The sequence below is a fragment of the Schistocerca gregaria genome, chromosome X, assembly GCF_023897955.1.
Source record: "Schistocerca gregaria isolate iqSchGreg1 chromosome X, iqSchGreg1.2, whole genome shotgun sequence".
NCBI classification, from domain to species: domain Eukaryota; kingdom Metazoa; phylum Arthropoda; class Insecta; order Orthoptera; family Acrididae; genus Schistocerca; species Schistocerca gregaria.
The window spans coordinates 534,074,501-534,088,705 of NC_064931.1; the positions used below are offsets into that span (position 1 = coordinate 534,074,501).

At 37.6% G+C, this 14,205-nt stretch overlaps 1 protein-coding gene across 2 annotated transcripts in view; it reads left to right on the plus strand.

Annotated features, from left to right (window-relative positions):
* LOC126299173 (spectrin alpha chain) overlaps positions 1–7,277 on the plus strand; it is a 124,164-nt gene extending 116,887 nt beyond the window's left edge. Inside the window, exons 38-42 of one of the 2 annotated variants that reach the window (XM_049990938.1) lie at positions 1,280–1,303; positions 2,912–2,966; positions 5,258–5,636; positions 5,790–5,956; positions 6,425–7,277. In XM_049990938.1, coding sequence (XP_049846895.1) covers positions 1,280–1,303; positions 2,912–2,966; positions 5,258–5,636; positions 5,790–5,956; positions 6,425–6,553 — 754 coding nt within the window. In that variant the 3' untranslated portion in view covers positions 6,554–7,277. The remainder of the gene's footprint in view (positions 1–1,279; positions 1,304–2,911; positions 2,967–5,257; positions 5,637–5,789; positions 5,957–6,424) is intronic. The other variant, XM_049990939.1, reaches the window with a different exon arrangement.
* The last annotated feature ends 6,928 nt before the right edge of the window (positions 7,278–14,205 follow it).

Consider the following 14,205-nt stretch of genomic DNA (forward strand, 5'->3'; position numbering starts at 1 on the left):
ATGTAATGTCCGTCCCGTTCTGTGACCTTCCTCCAGCCCGAAACAAAGGCGCGTATGTCCTATCAGTACCAATCCTTGTCCTGGTGGCGGAGCCAGTGATTCACTGTGTGACTACCTCCTCATTGTCCTCAAAATGTCTTCCACAAATTGCATCATTTAATGGCCCAAACAAGTGGAAGTCCGAGGGGGCTAGGTCAGGTGTGGTAGTCGTAGATGGTCTCCCCGGCAACTATAAATCATGGAGCTCTACCAAACCATCTTCTGATGATATCACCCTCCATGCCCAGTGTCTAACTGCTTCTGTCAACAGCAGATGCTCCATAGACTGCACAAGAATATGTGAATATTCCCCCCAGTTTTTTTTTTTTTTTCTCTGCAGTGAGAAATTCCATGATGGCACGTTGTAATGTACATCACCTACAGACACCAATTTGAAACTGTTCTGCAGCTACACTATATGTTGGAAGTGACAAAATCTTGGTGTGCTTGCTCAGGAGACTTACACATACATACATACATACATACATAGATAACATTTCGCATTTGAAGCACAGTTTTCGGCTGAGAAAAAGGATGCAGTGCATTACTTTTTTGGCATACCTCATGCATAACAAGATCTGAAATTCAGGATGTAGGGCTTATTTTTCATCTGTTAATAAAATAATTGTTATAATTTTAAATCATTAATTTGCTCTTTTTCTCTGTTGCAAGATAAGTAGTTCGACTGATAAGTGTGTTAGCTTACTTCATTATTTCTTGGAGGATAAAGGATTATTTCAGTCTTCTTTTCATAGTCCAGTCTTTAGTTACATGTGTACTGTTTGTCTGGGCTGATAAATATGTGGCCTATTGAAGAGGTTTTGGAGTTGCTGTTTAATATGAGTATCTGGTATATTGGGAGTGCAGTGAAGACACTGAAATCCAAACTAACTATAGGGCACTGGACATACATTGTGTGCACTCAAACATAAGTGTACAATCCGTTTGAAATATTCAAGAACCAAATATTACTGTTCCATTGTAGACTTGTCACCACTTTAAAGAATTTTTTTAAGGTAACATTAAATGATAGTAAAAAAACATTATTAAAGGTAACATTCCATAACAGGAAATAAAAGTTGCAGATCAAGTAACTGTATTGATTATGGTAATCTGAAAATACTTCTCTGTGTGTTTAATCTTATATTCTTTTGACTTTCTATGAAAATTGTTTCTAATAATTGATATATTTACAAATGAAATGACGTTTCCTGCCTTTTGATCGACAATGGATGAGCAGATACAGACTCCTTGGATGGGACGGGTGAATATGTTTGTCTCAAAGATAGTGAATGGTTGTACTACTAAAACATCAATTAACACAGTGTCAGAACTAAATCTAATGTGTGTCCTCTCCTTCTATATTTGGAAATGAGAATAAAACATGTACCTCTAGGATCAACATTAAGTTAAGATTTCACTAGGTGTTTGGAAATACCAACTGATATACCACTACTTGGTGAAGATATGAATAAATACATTTTTGTAAGTTCACTTTTGTTATGTAATGTGTGAAATTTCAAAACATCCATTTTTTTATCATCAACTACTTCATTCAGCTGCTTTCTGTAAAAAGTAATCAGATTGCAATAGTATGAATGATATTGGCTAGCTTTGCCATAATAGAGGTGCTGAGTAACAGTTGGAACACAACTGTTAAAAGCCAGCAGTTTGGTATATCACTGGTATGATCATTTGTGTTAGTGTGCGATTCATATCTATTAATTCCTTAACTTTAGCCTTGTCTGATGAATTTAAATTTCTTGTGCCTGTTAATGTTGCAACAGTCTTGAGTATGAAGGTTGTAGACCATAAATCCTGCTTCTCTATGATACATACCAAAACAATTCTCTAATGCTGTGTTTGTATTTACTGCATGCTTGATGGCGCGAAAAACCATTTGTCATGTAGAAATGAGTTAGCAAATGTGTTTGCTTTTTTAAAGCAGCATATCAACTCCAGGCATTAACCTTTTTATCTCTTTGTTGTGTGAAGTACTATAAAGTTGATTTTATGGAATAGTTGGAGAATATGTTTGATTTGTTATTAGACTTAGCAATATTTGCAGCATGTTGTATTACCTAAGGCAGTGTCAGCAGTTCTGTCAGAAATACCAGTTTGATACCTACATTATAAAACCTTGTGATTATTAAACTGGATATCTAACAACATGGGTGAAACAGGACATAGTCTCTCATAAATGATACCTGGCAAAGAAACCTGTCATGTGCAGATACAGTGGCAGAGAAACCAAAAACATTAGCAGTGTCCTGCTTTACTTACATGTTAATTTCTAACAAAGGATGTCAATGCCTTTAAAATTATCAAGTGATAAATGCCTCAGCACACATGTTTTTTGTCAGAGATGTTAAGAAATGAGCTACATGCTGTTAGTTTCATAGAACATCTTTCATTCTTGTTTTAAGATTCCTCTGCATAATATCTTCTCTCATTTCTGAAACCATGCCCTTGGATATGTATGCCCATTCAGATTGCTGTTGGGTAATCGAAATTTGTTTCCTGTTGGAATACAACATTTTTAATTGTTGCTGTTTAATGTGCTTTGGTTCTTGCACTAGCACTTTAAATTAGTATGTAAAGTTCTCTGACCCTGAAGGCTATTTGATAAAAGATTCACATTATTAATATACTGTACATTGTTGTTTGAAATCCTCAAATAACAAATTTCCACAATTCATTCATGTACTGAAAATGAATCACTGTGCAAGGATTCTTAGGTTACTCTTATATTGGAATTGTATGTATGGTATGTTTCCCAATGACAGGTAACTGTAGAACAACTAATTTATTAAATTAAAGTCATTAGTTACTGCTTTGTGTTCTTTTATTGATTAGCTGCTTCAATTTCCAGAGCATCTATGATGGAAGGTTCTGGATCTCTAGAACAGCAGCTGGAGGCAACAAAGGTAAGAAACATGAGAATGAAACTATTGAATGTTACGTGAATTTGAAGTGGGTTTTTTTCTGAGTGGAAGAAAGTAAAAATACTTTGAATTACATGTTCTAGAATTATGTAATGATAATACAAAGGGCATTAGGAAAGTTTTGCATTGTGAGGTTCATAGTAGAAAAGTCATAATCTGCTTCTGTCTGTGTGTAGATATGTCTGCACATGCACTGTAACAAAGAGCTCCAGTTTTTTCCATCAGTTTTTCTGAAGATCTGTTGTTATGAAGATTTGTCATTGGTTAGTCGTACCTTTTCCTTTCATCATCATATTGTAGATGGTGATAAAAAGCTTAATCACACTTATTAAAGTGTAACTGAAATGCTTCATTGCATCAAAAGTTTGAGGTGCTGCTCATTTTGTTTTAAAGTAAGAATCTTGTACTTGGTACTTCAGAGGTAGGAGTTAATGCTATGCAGTAATTTCATAGCAGATGTACACTGAAGAGCCAAAAAAACTGGTACACCTGCCTAATATCATGTAGGGTCCCTGTGAGCACACACAAGTGCTGCAGTGTGATGTAACATGGACTCAACTACTGTCTGAAGTAGTGCTGGAGGAAATTGACACCATGAATCCTGCAGGGCTGTTCTGAGTAGCATGTTGCAAGGCATCCCAGATATGCTCAATAATGCTTATGTCTGGAGAGTTTGGCGGCCAGTGGAAGTGTCTAAACTCGGAAGTGTGTTCCTGAAGCCACTCTGTAGCATTTGTGGACATGTGGGTGTCACATTGTTCTGCTGGAATTCCTCAAGTCCATCAGAATGCACAATGGACATGAATGGATGCAGGTGATCAGACGGGATGCTCATGTACTTGTCACCTCTCAGAGTCGTATCTAGACATATCAGGGGTCCCATATCACTTCAACTGCACACACCCCACACCACTATAGAGCCTCCCCCAGCTTAAACAGACCCCTGCTGACATGCAGGATCCATGGATTCAAGAGGTTGTCTCCATCCACTCGATACAATTTGAAACGAGACTCGTCCAACCAGGCAACGTGTTTCTCGTCATAAACAGTCCAATGTCAGTGTTGATGGCTCCAGGCAAGGCGTACAGTTTTGTGTCATGCAGTCATCAAGGATATACAAGTGGGCCTTCAGCTCCAAAAGCTCATATCGATGATGATTCGTGGAATGGTTCACACACTGACACTAGCTGATGGCTCATCATTTAAATCTGCAGCAGTTTGCGGAAGGGTTGCCCTTCTGTCACAATGAATGATTCTCTTCAGTCGTCATTGGTCCCGTTCGTGCAGGATCTTTACCTGGCCGCAGTGATGTCAGAGATTTGATGTTTTACTGGATTATTGACATTCACAGTACACTTGTGAGATGATCATACAGGAAAATCCCTCAGATGCTGTGTCCCATCGCTAATGTGCTGACTATAACACCACGTTCAGACTCACTTAAATCTTGATAACCTGTCATTGCAGCAGCAGTAACCGATCTAAAAACTGCGCCAGACACTTTCTATCTTATACAAGCAGCATCATATTCTGCCTGTTTACACATCTCTGTATTCGAATATGCATGCCTATACCAGTTTCTTTGGCACTTCAGTGTATATTTCATGAAATAACCCATGTGCAGTCACGAACTTCAAGTAATGTAGTTTCATACTACCTCTCAGTTTGCTGCAAACTCAAAATAAAACAGTTTGTCAGTCATTTGCTTGCACTAGGTAAACTCCACCACATTGCAATTTGAATATCAATTAATCAGTAAATCATTATGATTCATAATTATTTCATTTACATTCCTTTTGCCTACACTGCAGCACTTTTATTTATTTTTTCAGTTGTATAAAATATGTTTGTGGTGTGACTAAAGGAAATACTTAAAAAATTGAAGTGAGAGACATATCTTTATATAAATGCCATTGTTGGTGACTGTAAATGTTTTCTTCATATTTTAAATTCTACAGAAATGAAATTATTCAGAGCAAAGAATGGTTAATTATTTGGGCAGTGTTAATTCATACTCATTTATCACTGATTTGTTTTCTTCTTATTGTTATCTGATCCTTATGAGCTCAGGTTGTCAACCCTTGCACACTCTTGAGAGATGGAAAAAGAAACAGTGCAAAGGACAAAGTAAAGAATGGAATTATGGCTCAAAATGGTTTACCATAAGCGCAATGGTAATTTAAGACAGAAACTGTAATAGTGAGGAAGAAAAACTGTTGACTATGCTGTGTGATTAATATGATTAAGAATGTGTGTATTGTGGTTGATTTCAGCGAAAAGCTGGAGAAGTCAGAGCACGACGATCTGATCTGAAACGAATAGAAGACTTGGGAGCAATTCTTGAAGAACACCTGATCCTGGATAATAGGTATACAGAGCACAGTACTGTTGGTCTTGCACAACAATGGGACCAGCTCGATCAGTTAGGCATGCGTATGCAGCATAATTTGGAACAACAAATTCAAGCACGTAACCAATCTGGAGTTAGTGAAGATGCACTCAAAGAATTTTCAATGATGTTCAAACACTTTGATAAAGATAAGAGTGGTCGCCTGAATCATCAAGAATTCAAATCCTGCCTCCGTGCTTTGGGTTATGATCTTCCAATGGTGGAAGAAGGTCAACCTGATCATGACTTTGATGCCATTCTTGGTAAGTAATTATTTTTCCTCTATGTTTTATGATTGATTTATATTCATAATGATGCAACTGTTGTCATTTAAAAATGTTCTATGGTTACATGTGATATTGGTAACTGGGGTACTTTGTTTTTCTATGAATTAAGAACATTTTTAATTGTTACAGATATTGTAGATCCTAACAGAGATGGTTATGTGTCACTGCAAGAGTACATGGCCTTCATGATTAGTAAGGAGACTGAAAATGTACAGAGTTCAGAAGAAATTGAAAATGCATTTAGAGCTATCACAGCTGGAGATCGGCCATATGTCACTAAAGAAGAATTGTATGCTGTAAGTATTCCTGCTGCAATAGAATATAGGTGACTGTTACTTAAATAAAGCCTTGCAAGTACAGAAAATACTGGGAACTCTAAGTAGATTTTTTGATAATAAATAACTGCAGTGTCAATTTTGTTGTGTGCCTCATTGGTGCTGTGCTTTGGCTCTGAAAAGACTTCCTGCAAAACAGGTTTTCATATCAGAGATAGTGTTCAGCTAAGTCTGAGATTCATGCATTCCTCAAGTCTTGACATTCATGCATTCCGTCATTTATCTGAAGAATGAACAGGAATAATGAGTCCTTAGCTAAAAAAAAATGTGTTCTACTTTTATCATTATTTTAAAAGCCGTTGAATTTCAGCCCCTGAATGTTCAGAGTATACTATTCCTGGTTGTCCTTTTCTGTACGAAATGATTGTATTAAAAATGTGTACATATTTACGTATTGTTATGTTGTCTTAACAATATTTTCTGTTTCAGAATCTCACTAAAGAAATGGCAGACTACTGTGTTGCTCGAATGAAGCCTTACGTTGATCCAAAAACAGAAAGACCCATTCAAGGAGCCTTGGATTACATTGAATTCACGCGTACATTATTTCAGAACTGAAGCATAAGTATTTAATATAAATTATTTTCAAGGTATTAATTTTGCAAAGTACATACTCATGTTTTCCTTAGTACCTGCTTTTCACTGAAATTGGAAATTTGTTACTGATGTCATGTAATGTTCATCAGATAACAGTTTACTGCATTTGGTTATTGAACATAGAGACTATTTAAATAGCTTGCCTTTTATGTTACTTTTATACAAGTGTGTTTACGTATTGGTTATACCTGAAGATAAATGCATTTAAGATGTTTTGCTTACAGTAGCAGTTGCACAATATTCTGCTATATGCTTAAGATAATGGAAAAATTAATGGTAGCTCTATTGTTATTCTGCAGATTTACTGTAAAAAAGAGTATGTAAAGAAAGCCATTGTGAAATTATATTTTATGATAGAGTATTAAGAATCTGTATTACATTAATTTTTTCCTTCATTATAAGATTGATGTTGGAGCAGACTTCACAAACCACAAAGCCACATTTGTGATTCCCACTTTCAAAATCTCAAAAATGTAAAATTAGAAAATCTAGACTCCGTAAACATTTTTACAGTTTTTCACATTGTTATAATGTTCTATAAATCTAACAAAAACAGAGATCTATTTATTGATTTTATCCAATGGAAATATTTGTTTAGTGTGCCTGCATAAGATTTTATTTTTAGTTTGGCAGCTGTTTGTTGTAAACAATGAAAATCGTTAATAAAAGACAATTTTTAAAAATTCGCAATTTTTTGTGATTGTTTTGTGGTGCTGAGTGAAGTAGGAAATACAAGGGAGTAGGGGTGGAGGCAGTTATGACAGGAGGGTTCGTGTTAGAGTGGACACACGTGTGAAGTAGCCATTTAAGTTTACTATATTGTGCTGAACAGCATGAAGTAGTTGTTAAGGTTGCAAGGTAAGCTATTATTTTTAAAGTTGTTATTTACATGTATGCTCAGTGATAAACATGTTGACTATACAGTGAGTGAGTGTCTTAATACAGTACATTGTTTGTATCCCACACAGAATCATGTTGAATTGTCTACACTTGAGCTGGACTAACTAGTATTTGACATCATGCAAGAAATAACCCAGAAAATCCAACATCTGAAGTTAGAATTACCACTGTACATGGAATATCTTGAAATGGGCTGAAACCTTGGGAGAATGCTAGTGTTACAGCAACTTGAGGAAGTGAAAGATTCTAATCTATCAGCAAGAGGAAAATAATGTGAAAGATACAACAAGATATATCGGATGTTCACATATAGTCATCCTTAGTACCTATAAAAGCTGAAGTAGACATCGGGATCTGTGTTACCTCTCACAAGGAATGAGCAGTTGTTCTGGCCAAGTAAATGTCTCAGGGGATACATCAGTTTTTCCATCAAACCTGGAAATGCTCAGTGGGAATGGAATGGTCAGGCTTGTCATGTCAAAACTTGCTGTAATATTGTTGTTACTAGTAGTTGACACCACCTGAAATATCCAAGCCAAATAGCAGCTGCCAATATATGTTGGAAGGTACCTGCAAGAAAATTCCAAAAAAAATGGTGCTTTCTTGCGTGGCGCCTGCGATTAAGAGACAGATACCCGTGTATTCCACAGTGCGTGACATGCCTGGGAAATTCCAGCTGGCAGCACAGAATTCTCTCAAGAGTCAAAACTGCAAAAATGGAAACTAATATTTGTTTTCTTTGTAGTACTTACTGGTAAACATCAATTTATTTCTTGGATAAATGTTGGGAATCGCACAATTTTGACGACACTTTACACAACAACAAAAAAATACGATGTACAATCAATCTCGCTGTGGAGGTCATGGAAACCCTATGAATGTTCTGCTGTTTGCTATGGAGATATGCAACATATGCTAAATGAAACCATCAATAGAAACTGCATGAAAATTGTCATGTGCAAGGTAATGGTTAAACTTCCAGATGCACTTTTCAATAGTAGAAACATATGGCTAGGATCAACTGAAGCACTCAGTGTTACGGAATGCATATCCATGGCGGTCAAGAAACTATGGAAGAAGAATTTGTAAATGCTATTGCCACATTTAATTAACAATTATCTCCAAAAGAAAAGTCAGAAATTAAAATTACACTGTTAGACGAAGATAAAGTGACAGTTTATTGGATAAACAAGGTCACTGTTACATATGCAAAGAATAAAAATGCTGATTCTAGTGACTCTTGCATATACATTGTAGATCAGCCAAATTTTGAAAGTGAAATGCAGGGTAAAATAGTGCATTCATTCAAAGGTGAAAAACATACGAAGGTGAGTGTGGAGTACGTATCTGCACCTAAACACTAATATTGCTTTGGTGTACAAATCCATACCATTTTCCATAAGTTAAACAAACACATCAGATACATGTAAAAGAGACTTTGGTCAGCAGTAATATATTCTCTTTCACTTTTACAACAGTCTTATAATGCTGGGGTACTTTCAGATTCCGTAACTGTAGAAATCACTTGATTTTGAAGTGAAGAATTAGTAGAGCCAGGTTTGGAGTGCATTTTCATTCAGAAAGGAAGTTCCTCGAAGGTTGTTAGATAGAGTGCAGAAAAGGTAAAAATCTGAGGGTTCAAGATCAGGTGAACAAGGCGGTTGCTGAATGACTTCTCAACGCAACTCCTGTATAGTGTTTGTTGTCTGTGTAACAGAATGTGGAGGGGTGTTATGGAGTAGCATCACTCCACACAGTCTTAATGATCATCGCTCTTGGAATGCATCTGCAAGACGTCACAGTTGTTGTCAGCAGTGATGGTTACTTGTTGGGGAAGCAATTCGTAGTAAACCATACCATTGCTGTTCCACCAGATGTGTAACATTAGTTTTTGTGGGTGTGTCCAGATCTTTGTACTGGGAACTGCTGCTTTATTTAGACTCCCTTTCCTTTCCTTTCCTTTCCTTTCCTTTTTCCTTTCGTTAGCATAAAGAAACCATTTATTACCAGTAGTGATACAGGATAGGAATGGTTGGTGTTGTTAACGAGCCAATTTATGAGGGTTATTCGGAAAGTAAGGAACAATTGGTCGTGAAATGGAAACCACAATGAAAATCCGATGTTTTGCACAGGTGTGTTGGGCAGTGTCTCTAGTATGTCCGTCTATCGCGTTACGCAATTCCTTTTTTTAGTTCTGAGCACACAGGGAGCACATAAAGATACCTAGAACAATAGTGACTTCTGCCAAGTAAGAGGGCCTGGTGATAAATTTCACATGAAGCTATGCAGCCAACATTACATAACTGTTGTGCGCTTTCTTCTTAAAGACAATTCTCAGAAGCATTCTGCAGGGGCAATGAAGATGCTCCTGCATTGTTTTCAATTGAAAATGTTTGATTATCCACAATGCAGCCTGTAATTGTCTCCCTCTGAGTTTAATCTCAGCTCACGTGAACTACTGGCTATGAAGACAACATTTTGGCACAGACTACAAGCTGTAGGCCAGCGTAGAAAATGGCGGAAAGCACTGGTGGCTGCCTTCTATAACAAGAGTATTGGAAAGTTGGTACAACGCTACGACAAACGTCTAAGTTGGATTGGCTACTATGGAGATAAGTAGCTGGAAGTTGTAGCTAACTGTTGCAAATAAAACAGTTTTGATTTTCACTGTGGTTTCTATTATGTGACCTATCATTCCATACTTTCCTAATAGAGCTCATTCAATGAACAAGCAGAGATGCGCGTATGGCCACCTACCTATTTTTGAGATTTTTGGCTTTAGATCATGTGCTACCTATACACCAGAGTTTTTAACCTTCCACACTGCATGCAAATTTTGCATTTTTGCCAGTTCTGGAGTGCATTGACATGGATAATTGTAGATTCATGTATTTAACTGATCTTATCAAACACCAAAGGTCTCCCTGAATGTGAAGAGTTACTAATATCTAAACAACCCTCCTTAATACTATGCCGTCCAGCAACACCACAGTGGTGTCGTGTGCATAGTATCGCTCAGTGGCCAGCGACAACATGGTGGTGTCGTGAGCATAGTATCGCGCAGTTACAGGCGACAGCACTTAGTATCTTTTGCGTTCTGTTAGTGTTTTGTTTACAGGGTGTATACGACCTGGGAGATTCGGGAAAAACCCGGGAATTTTTTCGTCTGAGAGAAAACTGGGAGAAACCCAGGAATTTTTTAGAATTCCGTGAAATTTTCATTGTTTTTTGCTTTCAGTTAAATTTTTGTAATTTTGACTGGCAAGAACCGATACTCTAACAAAGGATATTACTGTATACCGCTATTTCAGAATAATACTGCAACAATAAAACATGAACGAGAGAAAAAACGAAAATAAAATTGAAATTGCAAAGGAAATGCGCCATATAAAGCAACAAAACACAGTGCGTCTGCCATTGGCAAAATATGTCAAAGGCTTTCGGAAGACTATGCAATGTTCCGTAACAACAAATTGCCTCCGATGAGCGTGACATCACAACTGTTTATATTAGATTCGTTTTAGCAGTTACGAGCGGGGTCATGCCCATGCGCAGTTGAGTAGTACCTTCTCCCGCTTCTGGCTACAGAAATGTGGCTGTGTAAGCAGTCGCAGTAAGCAGCAAGATGCTACCTGGAAAAATTCTACTGGAGCACCCAATCTGCCATATTCTTGCATGCGCAGCAGGCCCAGAGCTAGGGGGGAGGTGGGGGGTAAATTCATACTATTGAGGGGAAAAAACCTTGTTTCACAAAGCAACTAGCATCCAGCGCACATTAGTCTATCGATTATTCAAATTACTTTGAAACGCATCCCTGTTGGTTTTTGAACACATTCTAAGTTGATTTCTTAATGAATCGTAAGTTGATTTTTGAATGTGTGCATAGTGTACATGATGCCTCTGTCAGGGGAATCCTTGCCGCACGTAGAAACAAACTTTCCTACAGACAAAAGGGGCTATACGAGCTGAGTGGAGTAAGGCCGAACGGATGAATGCCAACCTCTGTCTGATTGTGTGGTTGATTAGGTTTGCGAATGATGAGCGTTGTTATAATTACTAGCAAAATCCATGGATTTAGACTACAGGAGTGGAAATAAACGAATAACAGGTAAGAAAGATTACGTATTACCTTCTCGGTGTATCTAAGAAAATGAAGTTTTGACAGAATTTTTTTGGCCAGATCGCTATACTAGAAAGGGCCAGTAGTACAGTCCCCGGCTAGCAGCCACTTTAAATTCTATTCTGGAAGAAGCGCAGAAAACGCGTTCTATGAACATGTAGCAACGCCTAACCAGAGCATAATCGCGGGATAACTGAACCGGTGATTCTGGCGGAGTTAGTGGAGTTAACCTGCAAATAAGCTTTGACATTGGCAGAAATAGTTACAGAATTAGTGATAAGACTTTGTTAGAACGTGGAAGGAGAAGAAACGGGGACATCACATAAATTATGGAACAATATGACGTTTCCAAGTTTGTATAAAAATTTCGTACTACTACTACTACTACTACTTTTCGATCTCATACTTGAGAAACAGGAGCGTGTGAATGAAGTGTGAAACTATTTCCTAACGTAAGGCTTTTTGCCTGTAGTAGGCCTAAAAGGAATTCGATATTGGTACTTTGTGAATTATATTCTGTCGTTACAAAAAAGACCGTTTGTGCCGAAACGGTCTCGTTTATTTGGTGTGTGTGTTACAATTTTTGCAGTATTAGAAAGGCCTATTTTGTTTTATCTAGCAGAGTGTGACAAAATAGACGTAATCAGATTGGGAAACCACACCAGTCTTGGGTCCTATTTGCATTAACAGCTTTTTCAGTATTAGACGACATTTCGACTTTTCATGTAGCAAAACATTTGACGAACTTTGATGAGGTAAGAGATTCTTTCACAGAAAGGAAAGCACGCCATGTAAAGCTGTAGCAATATTAAAGAGAAAAAAAAATCTATAAGCTAAGGATTGAAGGAATGTGTATAGTCTTGCTTGTCTCATGTCTTTACTGGGTTTATGTATCCTATATTTAATTTTATGTCACACAAAGCAGCAAGTTGTTAGCTGATAGGGAATAAAGAGTGCAAATTTTCTGAAGAGTTCTTTTTTAAAAAAAGAGAGAGAGAGAGAGAGAGAGAGAGAGAGAGAGAGAGAGAGAGAGAGAGAGAGAGAGAGAGAGAGGGAGGGAGGGAGGGAGGGAGGGAACAGGGACAGGATGTTAAACCGGCCAGCAAGAGTGGCACCACAGGACATTTTAATTTCCACTGTCCTGAATATCGTTTGATGGCATCCATTACAAAATATACACGTTTCAATACCACAGAGCGAAGTACAGTTACGTGCCATAGAAGAATGCTGTGTAAGGAGACGAGGCACTGCCCTTTGGCACACTTGAGACCAAATAACATGTCTTACATTTCCTCGAACACACGTTTTATGCATCAGACTCTTCAGAAAGATGTGCGCCACAAAATGAACGTATTTTTGAAAATTTGATTTTTTTAAATTTTTGACGTCCTATCTCAAACGCTCGAGGGAGTGGCGGGGTATTGCACCGGTTCGGAAATATTGTAGATCCGGGGTTGATGCGCAGAGCGGTCTGAGTTACAGTGGGTAGTCTCCACGTCACCCGTGTTTACATTTAGTGATTTTGCTGTTTCCTCTTTGTTTACTGCTCTCACGTCAAATGAAAACAAAACAGTTTTCTGATTTCCACCTTTCTGACAGTCAAGCATTAATTGCCTTGCAGAACAATGAAGTTATTTTTGTCGGTTTGTTAAAGAAATTTTCTTTTTAATTCCACACACTTCGCTGCATTTCATGTGCACGTTTTTAACTTCTAGCACGTATGGCATTATGCCATAATAAAGAACCAAACATGAGATAACAGTACTGGTACTCTAAGAAAATTTACATCCCGAAAACCACATTGAAAAGCTTAATATCAGGTCGTGGCCTACTTAACTGGGAATATGGACATACAAATGTGTACATTTTAGTATGGGTCTCGAAATTCCTATGCTCTTGGAGTATCCTCTGATGTCTTGTTTATTTTATGACATAATGTAAGATCTTTTAATGTTTTACACGTCCGAATATACGGGCTCCCTGCGAGATCGTAGCTGCGCAAGCGCGGTGACGCCTGTCATTTGACACTCTCTGGCAACTGCGGAAACGAACCTGTTTCTAACAGGTCGCGGGAAAATATTCCGAATGGTGGTTTGAAAAGCGTTACCATCAGTACCATTCTGGCAGTTACAACGGAGCTACGTGCGATAATGTACGATGAATTACTTAAATCACAGAGCGTTTGACTTTCATTTAAAAATCAACTCTTTGATGACGAGACATTTAGATGAATTTAGAGCCCAGAAGATCATACATTTAAGTCATTATTAAAAATTTTACGATCACATTTGTGTGACACATCTTAAGTTTTAATACGCGCATAAAAGCCCAACATTGTATGTGAAAGCTTAGCTTCTCTTGCAGCGTATTAATCTTAAAGACCAATATTATATGTGAAAGCTTTGCGTTTCGTGTAGCAACACTATGTATATTAATTTAAACCATGAACTTTTTCTGTTTGTGTGTTCGCGCTACTTAACAGTGATGTTGCTATTGGCTTACTACATCACGTGTCCTAATCTCTGAATACCCGCTGTTATTTGCTGGCGAAATCACGTGGCTAACAAAAGCCCATCGCAGTCTCTATTCCAAT